The sequence below is a fragment of the Nycticebus coucang genome, chromosome 3 (assembly GCF_027406575.1).
Source record: "Nycticebus coucang isolate mNycCou1 chromosome 3, mNycCou1.pri, whole genome shotgun sequence".
In the NCBI taxonomy this organism is placed as follows: domain Eukaryota; kingdom Metazoa; phylum Chordata; class Mammalia; order Primates; family Lorisidae; genus Nycticebus; species Nycticebus coucang.
In genome coordinates this window covers 127,568,392-127,578,880 of record NC_069782.1, presented here as the reverse complement: position 1 = coordinate 127,578,880, position 10,489 = coordinate 127,568,392, and the positions used below count along the sequence as shown (strand labels likewise).

The 10,489-nt window shown below is 44.9% G+C and overlaps 1 protein-coding gene across 5 annotated transcripts in view; it reads left to right on the top strand.

Annotated features, from left to right (window-relative positions):
* The first annotated feature begins 6,203 nt into the window (after window positions 1–6,203).
* Window positions 6,204–10,489, top strand: part of HPS1 (HPS1 biogenesis of lysosomal organelles complex 3 subunit 1) — a 31,482-nt gene continuing 27,196 nt past the window's right edge. For 4 of the 5 annotated variants that reach the window (XR_008378714.1, XM_053582933.1, XM_053582932.1 and 1 more), the window contains exons 1-3: window positions 6,220–6,264; window positions 7,809–7,926; window positions 9,564–9,680. Coding sequence is in view for 4 of the 5 variants with exons in the window: in XM_053582933.1 (XP_053438908.1) it covers window positions 9,564–9,680 (117 nt within the window). In the remaining variant the exon portion in view is untranslated. Of the gene's footprint in view, window positions 6,265–7,808; window positions 7,927–9,563; window positions 9,681–10,489 lie in introns of all 5 variants that reach the window. The other variant, XM_053582931.1, reaches the window with a different exon arrangement.

The window sequence follows — 10,489 nt, the reverse complement described above, 5'->3', positions numbered from 1 at the left end:
GAAGAACTTACAACTTCTGGTAATATTAAAGTTAAATCAGACTGACCCTTGTTCCAATAACAATTATAAATCTTGAACAAACTTTTAAAAAACAACTCTTCAAAGGCAATGGAGAGCAGCTGGGGGGTGGGGTAAGAAACTGCAAGGAGTATGGCTCTTGAATGAAGGGGATCATCGTGGGTAAGATCCACATTTGTCTGGCTTCTCCTCCAAAAAGTTTCTCTAGATTACAACAAAAAGTAACGTCAAGCAGAAAGCAGCTGTTTTACTGGGCCACAAAGTGAGAGTGGTGTCCAAGACTGACAGAGGAACTGAAAATTGAACAGGGAGGGAAAGGGAACAACAGTGGGAGGAGTTTAAAAAGCTAGCACCAAGTGCCCTCAAATATGTGGCTGACCTCTGAACTGTGGGTTCAAAGAATGAGACTACAAAATACCTAGCAGAAAGAAATAGCTAGAAGGCTGAAGAGCATAGCAGAGATAAAAGTTGCTGCCCAGTGCTGGGGAGAGAGAGTTTGAGTTCAAGTCCCCTGCCAAGTTCCAGAGACTTGGTAAACACCTGTCTTTCCATTGAAATTCCAGAAGGACCATACTTTAGAAAGAAGGATCATAACCTCTGAAATATGCCCATTCTAACACAGCCTCAAATCAAGACTCACCAAGATCAAAGTGAACTGCCAATAATACAGCTGCCTTCATAACAAAACTCAATGTTCTTCACGGGAAAAAAACGGAATGTAAAGTCTTTGTAATGCGTCATCCACAATGTCCAGAATAAAATACAAAATGAATAGACAAGCAAAAAAGAAACAAGAAAATGTTACCCGTAGTCAGTAATAGTGTTTTACTGAGTTATACTGGAAGCTGAGGCCAAACTTAAAATAGAAATGTTGATTATGTTTTTTATTTAAAACTCTGACATCTTGTTCATCATGGATTTTTTGCATTAATTTTGACTTTTTAAAATATTACATTAAAATTTTTATCTTGACTACCAAGTTTTTTGATGTCCCTTTAAATTTTGCAAACAAGGTTTCCTCACCCTAGTCTTGGCCCTGAAGTGAATAAAAGAGGTAAATGGAATCATAAAAAATACTCAATATGCTTTTTAAGAAGCAGAAAAAGAATAAAACAGAAACAAAGAAAAGATAGAAAACAAATAGCAAGACAATAGACTAATAGACTTCAGCCTAACCATTTTAATAATCCCATTCACGTGAGGGTGCAAACATTCAATCTGGCAATTCGGTTTGGCAGAAATTGTCAGACTTGGCTCAGTGCCTGTGGTTACGGTGCTGGCCACATACACCAAAGCTGGCGGGTTTGAACCCAGACAGGCCAGCTAAGCAACAATGACAACTGCAACAAAAAATAGCTGGGCATTGTGGTGGGTGCCTGTAGTCCCAGCTACTTGGGAGACTGAAGCAAGAGAATCACTTAAGCCCAAGAATTTGAAGTTGCTTCAAGCTGTGATGTCACAGCACTCTACCGAGGGCAACATAATGAGACTTTGTCTCAAAAAAAAAAAAAAAGAAAAGAAATTATCAGAATGGATAAAATATTAAACCCAACTACATGCTATCTACAAAAAAATGCACATTAAATATGAAGTCAAAAGTAGATTACAATAAAAGCATAAACAATTACATGCCACGTAAACATTAATGAAAAAGCAAACTGTAGTGGTAATACTATCATCAGGCAAAGTAGATTTAAAGCAATGAATATTGGTAAGGGTTAAAAGATCATTTCATAATGACATAAGTGTTAATACATCAAGAGAATTTAATAATCCTAAATGTTTATGTATCTAGTAACAGAGCTTCAAAATGTATGAAGCAAAAGTTGACAGAACAGCAGAGATAGACAATTTCATAATTTTAGTCAAAGAATTTAATGATATTCTCCCAAAATTTGATAGCGTAAGTACACAGAAAATCATTGAGATAAAGAAGACTTGAATATTCTATCAGCCAACTTGACCTAATTGACATTTATAGGTCACACATTCTTTTCAACTACCCATAGAACATTTACCTAAGACAGACCATATTTTGAGCTATGGATACATTTTAAAAGATTCAAGTTATGCAAAAACAGTTCTCCGACCATAAAGTAGCTAAAATAGAAATCAATAACAGAAAACTATCTAAAAACCTCCAAATACTTGGAAATTAATAACATATTTCTAAATAACCCAAGATCAAAGAAGAACTCAAAAGAAAATTATCATATCAAACTAATCGAAGATGAAAATATCACAGATTAATAGTAGGAGGGCCAGGTGTGGCTCCTGTAATGCCAGCAATTCAGGAGGCTAAGTCAGGAAGTAGGAGGATTGTTTGAGCCCAAGAGTTCAAGACCAGCCTGGGTGACAGTCAAGACCTGTTTAAAAAAAAAAAAAAAGTTGTGGGATGCCAATAAAGCAGTACCTTGGGGAAAATTTATAGCACTCAACTCCGTTTGAAAAAGCAAAAGGTCTCAAATCAATGGCTTCCATTTCTACCTTAAGAAACTATTTAAAAGAAGAAAAACATTAAACCCAAAACAAACAGAAGATAAGAAATAGCAAATATCAGAAGTTATTGAAATAAAAAGCAGAAAAACAATGAAAATCATAAAACTAAAACCCACTTATTTGAGAAAATCAATAAAATCCTTTGTGTGACACAATCTTTTTAAATTTAAATTTAAACTTACTGAACAGAATAAAATCTGAAAACAGACCCACACGTATATAGTCAATTAATTTGATACAAATGTGCCAAGGTAATTCAACGGAAAAAAGATACTTTTTAAACAAAGGATGCTAGAAAGAAAGGGTGTTTATATGCAAAAACAACAACAAGAAAACTCTCACACCATACACAGAAATCAACTAAAAACCTATCATAGACCTAAAGAATGAAACCTAAAACAATGAAACTTATGGAAGAAAACACAGAAGAAAATCTTTGTGACCCAGCTTAGGCAAAGATTTTTAGGTGAAACACAAAACACGTAAAGATTGCTGCTCTTCATAAATCACTGTAAAATAAATAAAAAGACAAAAGCCACAGACTGGCAGGAAAAAAAAAAGTAAAAGAGATATCTGATAAAGACCTGTATCCAAAAGAAGGCAAATACTAAGAAAAATAATCCAATTTTAAAATGTGCAAGTGAGTTGAACACTTTACTGCAGAAGAGACACGAATGGTATAGGCACATGAGAAGTTCAATGTCATTAGTCATTAAGAAAATGAAAATTACCCACCTAATGTGCCCAATGTAAGAGTACATGGCACACCTCCTGGGTGTGGGACACAGCTGCAACAGGGACTTAACCTAACAAATGCGAACATTGTAACCTAATTGTTTATAGCCTCATATTAATCTGAAATAAAAATAAAATAAAATGAAAAAAAGAAAATTAAAATTAAAACCACATTGAGAGACTACTACATACCTACTAGAATAGCTAAAGTTTAAAAAGGACAATATCAAGAAGTTACAGAGCAACTAAAACCCTCAATGTTGCTAAGGAGAATGTCTCCCCTTTGGAAAACAGTTCAGCAGTTTAATATACATTTAAACATAGACTTACCATTCTTTGGTATTTACCTGAGCAATCCCATTCCTAGGTATTTTACCCAAGAGAAATAAAAACTTACATTGCACTGTTTCACAACCATGACTACTATAAAAATATATATATATATATTTTCCCCAAACAAGTGTTGGCAAGAATATAGGGAAATTGGAACCCTTGTGCACTGTTGGTGAGAATGTAAAATGATGCAACCACCATGGAAAACAGTAGGGTGATTCTTAAAAAATATTTTTTAAAATTACTATATGATCTGGCTCAGCACCCGTAGCTCAGTGGTTAGGGTGCCGGCCAACATGCACCAGGACTGGTGGGTTCGAACCCTGCCTGGGTCTGCTAAACAACAATGACAACAACAACAACAAAACTAGGCGCCTGTAGTCCCAGCTACTTGGGAGGCTGAGGCAAGAGAATCGCTTAAGCCCAAGAATTTGAGGTTGCCGTGAGCTGTGACACCACAGCACTCTACCAAGGGTGACATAGTGAGACTCTGTCTCAAAAAAAAATAATAATAAAATTACTATATGATCTAGCAATTTTGTTTCTGGACATAATCCCAAAAGAAAGAATTGAATCTCAAAGAGATATCTGTACAGTCATGTTCATAGTTTCATTATTCATAGTAGCTAAAATGTGAATGCAACCCAAGTATTCATGGATGGATGAATGGATAAGCAAAAAGTAGTATACACATTCAATGGAATATTATGCAGGCTTAAAAAGAAGGATTTCCGCACATGCTACAATGTGAGCAAACCTTGAAAATACTATGCTAAGTAAAACAAACCAGTCGTAAAAAGATACTGTATGATTCCACTCACACGAAGTACTTACAGCAGTTAAGTTCATAGAGACAGAAGCAGCACAGTGGTTGCCATGAGCTTGGGAAAAAAATTATTGTTGAATGAGTATAGAGTTTGAGTTTCACAAGATGGAAAGTTACAGAGAAGGATGGTGAAACTGCACAGCATTATGAACCTATTTAATACCACTGAACTGTGCAATTAAACATGGCTAAATGGGAAATATTATATTATGTGTATTTTACCACAATAAAAAAAATTTGAAAAAGAAGCTTACGTTATCAGAGAAAACATGTATGTAACTACAAATAGACTAAATTGGATTACATCAAAATTAAAAAGTTTGTTGCTACAAATGACGCCATTAAGAAAGCAAAAAGACAGCCACATAAAGGGAAAAAAACTTTTGCAAATCACATATTTGATAAGGAACTTGCATCCAGTATATAAAGAACTTTCATAACTCAATAAGAAAGACAAATAATATAAAAATGGATGAAAGACTTGAATAGACATTTCTCCAGAAAAAGAATATACAAATGGGCAAAAAGCACCACAAAAAAAAAAAAACAATGCTGAACAGCATTACCATTAGTAAAATGCAAATTAAAGTCAGACAGTACCATTCCATACTCACTAGGATGGCTTTAATAAAATAAGATGGACAATAACAAGAGTTGTGGCAGGGCCTGTAGTCCCAGCTATTTGGAGGCTGAGGTAGGAGGATCACCTGAACTCAGGAGTTTGAGGTAGCAGTGAGATAGGCTGATGCCACAAAACTCTACCTTGGGCAACAGAGTGAGACTCTGTCCCATAAACAAACTAACTAAAAAATAACAAGCATTGGGGTGGCACCTGTGGCTCAAGATGAGTGAACAATCAGTCTCAACTGTGGGCAGGGGAGAGAGATGCCTATGATGGCGTTATGTGCTGTCAACACAAAGTTGGAAATTTTTTCTCTAATGTGAGCTGGGAGGTGTGAGTAGTTGGGGGAAAAGGAGGTGAGTGATGCCCATTTGGATAGTACCCAGAATCTGGAGGTGGTGGTGGAGGCTCAATCTGTGTATCCCTGCAGACATCTCCCAGTGGGCTGGGCTCAAAATTCCCAGATGGCACCAAGGTGTGCCTTGTGTGAGGATTTAGCCCTTGTCATGGTCTACATCAGCAGCCCCCGTTGGCTACCCCAAATACTCATACAATTTTATAAATGTTGAAAAGCCAGGTTCAAGATAAAACTAATGTGCACTTCACTCCACAAATGGATTGAGAACCTTTATAAAGAAATTCCAGCCTCGGCACTCTGAGGCAACTGGACCCTTCCTCAGGGAAAGCAGTCACAAATGGACAGCTCTCACCCCCAAACTGCAGTACAACAAGTATAGCAAGTATAGTATAGAAGTGAGAAAGAGCCCAGCGGGGCAGAGGAAAGCTGGATTCCTATCCCAGTTCCACCCCTGAACAAGTTATTTCTTCTTTCTGGGCCTCAGTTTCCTCTTCTGTAAAATGGGTATAAATTGAGATGGTCCGGTGCCTTGGCGGGGAATCGCTTGAGCTAAGGCTAGTGGAAGGGCCAAGCACAGTGCCAGATACATAGAGGGTGCCTATGACGGCCGCGTCGCGTCCCCAGACTCTTTGGGCCGCGGTGCCCTCCAACTTTACAGGAGGCATGTGGCCGCGGGACGGCCAGGGTACTGAGCAAGAGCGCAGGGCTCAGGCAGCAGGGGCGGGGCTCGAACCCGCGGATAGAAAGGAGAACAGCCCCCTCTCCCCCGCTCGCGGGGGCCGGCCCGGGGTGATCACGTGATGCAGTCACGTGGTCCTTCCCGGAAGCGCGCCGGGCTCCAGCCGGGCCTGGCAGTGCGCGGGCTGCGATCTGGTACGTTGTATTTCCAAGCTGTGTTACAGCAGCCCTCGGCTGTCCCCTCCGTGGGCAGGGGGCGTCCTCCGGGAGCCCCGCGCAGCCCTCCCGGAAGTGGGCGGGCCTTGGGGGTGGCCGGGAGCCGGCTCCTATCCGCCGCGGGCGCCCGGCGGTGGGCGGGTCGTTTCTCCTCTCCGAGCCAAAGTTCTTGCATTTGGGAGGTGGGGCGGTGTCACGAGTCAAACCCCTTTCCCAGGGTCGCGGTGAGGTTCGAGGGTAGGGGAGAGGTGGACATTTTGGTTTGAAACTGGGCAGAAGCAAGGGCAAACATGAAGGCTACTGTCGGATGGGCGCCCCTCGGTGGCCATGCTCCTCCCGCTCTGCAAGAAACGCCCTGCTAAACTGATCTGCGGGGCAGCGGCTGATCTGCGAAGGCCGCAGGGGAAGTTCGCTGGGGACCGGGGCAGGGCCCAGGCTCCAGATGGTGACAGTGGGCACTGGGGCTTTTGTTCCCTCAGGTTGGCCCAGTGCCGTGTGGGGCTCCCTTTACCAGTGAATCCCCTTTGAGTTCCCCATCTAGAGCAGGCCAGCGAGAACTCAGAAATCACAAAAGGACACCGGCCAGGTTCTCTCTTCATCAGCCTTTGGGGGCAAAAAAGGGAACCTAATGTCTACTGAAAAGCATCCCCATGTTTCGGGAAATGTGGTGTAAGGGTCAGTCGTGCAGGTGGTGGGGTTGGTCTCAGGTTGCAGAAGATGCTGAACCCCTAACAGCCGCCGTTTCTCTGTGCCTAGGAGTTGCTTTCCTCCTGTTTGCTTATGGTGCTTGAGTTCCTAATTAAGTTTAATGTGGTTCCTGCCTTTTATCAAAATCTGAATGATTCTGGAACCAGTTTTCGTGTATCCTGTTATTTGAAGGAGGGAAGCTGGAAAACAATAGTCACCCCCCACATCACACAGGACAACAGAGTTTGCTGAGGTTGCTCAGCATCTTGCCAGGTCACTCCTGTGACTTACTCTAATGCTGGAGGGGGCCGGGGTGGAGGGGTGGGAAGGGCTTGCGCCTTCTCACAGCAGAGGTTTTAGGTTCAGGGAGGTTTAAGCAACTTGGCAAAGCCAAAACTAGGATCTGGTCCTGCTGCCTTTTCTGCTAGAGTTGTGGCACTGCTGTTGGTTCTGTCATTGGTGCATCAGTCCAGATACCTGCTAAGCTTCTCTGGGACTGCTTCTCTGCGGGCCTGGGATGCTGCCTCCCATCAGTCTCTTAGAGCAGGCTCCTGGGACTGCTCGGGAGCTCAGAGTGACCCACAGAGAAGTGAGTGCTCATAAGGAACAGAAGCAGGAGTGAATGGGGGCACCTGCTCTGTGCTGTGTGGATGGCGGTGCTGGCTGGGTTCCTCATGTTCTCCGTCATGGGAAGTGAGGGGCGGGAGCTGGGATGTGTTCTGAGCACACTGCATGGGGCCTGCACTCCATGCAGCTCTTGTCCTCTCCCAGAAAGCGGAGTAGTGGGGGCTAGCACGTCTCTGACTACCCTTACATCACACTCTTTCTGTTTTAAGCATTTGCAGGACTGAGAATGCTGTGGTGCTCTTTCCATGAGCTGGTCACCAAGTCTGTCTACTGCAGCCCTTCTTGATCCTCTGGCTGTGTGGAGGCTCCACTGTGCTCCTCACCAAGGTAGATGATCTTGCCCCACCTCGGACAGACAGGAAGGCAGGCAGCACCCACCACCCTGGGGCTGTGGGAGGCAGCAGAATGAGGTGGGCAGTAGACTGAGCACACTGGGCTCTCTTGGCTCTCTCATCCCTACCCCCCACCACAGTTCTGCGTCCTGATACCACTTTCATGCTGGTGCAGAATGTCCTTCCTTCCTTGCATCTGGGTGGTCATCGAGGCTTGCTAGGTCACTTAGCTACAGCTCTTGAATTGGCCCCTTCTACACTCTTCCAGTCCCACCAAGGAGTGATCACTTATTACCTCACAACAAGATGACCAGCCTCCATGACCTTGACCTCACCCGCCTGCAGCCAGCCTGTCCACAGCCTGCCTTTCCCCAGACCACACGTTTCCATCAGGCTGAGCCCATAAGCCCCCCTCCGCCTTTGTCTCACTCTGTGGGAAGTCCCAGAGCAGCCTCTTCAGATCCACCTGCTCTGTTCCAGCAACCTCTTCTCCACACCTGTGCCTTCTCTGTTCCTGCCTTAGTGTTCAACAATATCCCTGTGCTGTTAGATCTCCCCACATTCGCCTGTGAACACCTTGAGGCAGGTGCTCAGAGTTAGCTTTTGGGAGGCATTCACTAAGCACCACTAAGCTGGATACAGGGATCCTGAAGATGACAGAGCACAAGCCCCGGAGATGCTGTGATCCTTCCAAGGAGCCTAGACGGCCACTCGTGTGAGAGTTAGAGCAGAGCTTCTTAATTGCTGTTGTGCTGAGCATGCGTACCACATGATCACACCTGTGTCACGCTCTGAGGCACATGAGAGGGTTTGAAGCCCCTGCCTGAGGCCTCTCTGCTGCAAGCTGCCATCTGGAGCTCTGGCCTCGCCTTGCTGTACCCAAGGGGCCAAGGCACAGTGCAGGAAGCTTTGTATTGAGAATCTGCCATGGGTAATAGTAAACTGCATTTCTCATACAGCCAAGCATGGGGGGGTGGGGGGAGGTGAAGTCAGGAAGAGCTAACAATACAGGTGGACATGGCCAAAGAAGCAGCTGCTAAACAGGTGCAAGAAGGGACAGGGGACAGGGTCCTTAGACAACTCCATTTCTACCAAGAGCAGGGGGAGCTTTTAAATGGAATTTCTGTTATGCTGAGATAAACTCCACATGGACTTTGAGGCCCATCTCCTTGAGCTGTTTTGTTCTTTCTTGAGGGCAGGATCTCTGGGCTGCGCAGAGGTGAAGATACACTCTCCGGCCTCCGTTCCAGACTAGGCTCCCCGGGCAGTAGGTTCCATGTCCAGAACAAGAACGCGGTCCCGTCTTTACACAGTGTGGTTCCAGTAGGCCCCATGGTGGGTCTGATGTTGTGGTGGGAGGAGCCAGATAACAGAAAAGAGCCCCGGCCTAGGCATCAGACAGGTCTGGATTCGGATCCCACCTCCCTCCAGCTATGCCTGTGTCCTCTGTAACGTCCTACGTTCTCAGGTTGTGAGGGTGTAATGTGGTGACACCAGGAGAGCCCTCTAAGTGGAACCCCGTGTGCACAAAGTGTCAGTGAATGCTTGCTGTGGTTGGGATCCTCCTCGATACTCAGGCTGAGCTCATGGACAGAGGGGCTGGGGTGACCTTGACTTGCTTCTCACTGGCAGATGAAGTGTGTGTTGGTGGCCACTGAGGGTGCAGAGGTCCTCTTCTATTGGACAGACAAGGAGTTCGAAGAGAGCCTCCGGCTGAAGTTTGGGCAGTCAGAAAATGAGGAGGAAGAGGTGAGTATAGAGTGGGCGGTCTCAGAAGGGCGGGTGGCAGGGAACGGCACAGCAGAGCCTGTGTTCACCCCTCCTGGGCCAGCACGAGGGAGTAGCAGAGAGGTGTGCGTGGTTCACCGTCATTCATACCTGGTCGCCTGTCCTTGGAGGTCGGCCTCCTGAGGCTCTAAGTGCAGTCTCCCCACCCCACCAGTGCTCACTGGACTAAATTAGGACAAGAGGAGTTGAATTCTAATCACCCAGCAGAGAAACATAGCGTCGGTAGTTTCTCTACTTAAAAAGCTAAACAGGGGCGGCGCCTGTGGCTCAGTCGGTAAGGCGCCGGCCCCATATACCAAGGGTGGCGGGTTCAAACCCGGCCCGGCTGAACTGCAACGAAAAAATAGCCGGGCGTTGTGGTGGGCACCTGTAGTCCCAGCTACTCGGGAGGCTGAGGCAAGAGAATCACTTAAGCCCAGGAGTTGGAGGTTGCTGTGAGCCATGTGACGCCACGGCACTCTACCGAGGGCCATAAAGTGAGACTCTTGTCTCTACAAAAAAAAAGCTAAACATAGTCTCTGCATCAATTTTTTAAATTGCTCTCTTAGGGTATAATTGACATACCATGAACGGTGCTTATTTAAAGTGCACAGTGTGCTGTGACATGTATAAACACCTCTGATTCCATCACAATCAACAGAACAGGCATATCTACCACCCCAAAGGCATAAGCCCTCCTTCACCACCCCCACCCCGTAGCAACCACAGATAGATTTCCAGCTGATAGATTAGCTTGTATGTTATAGACTTTTCTATAAATGGAATTATAC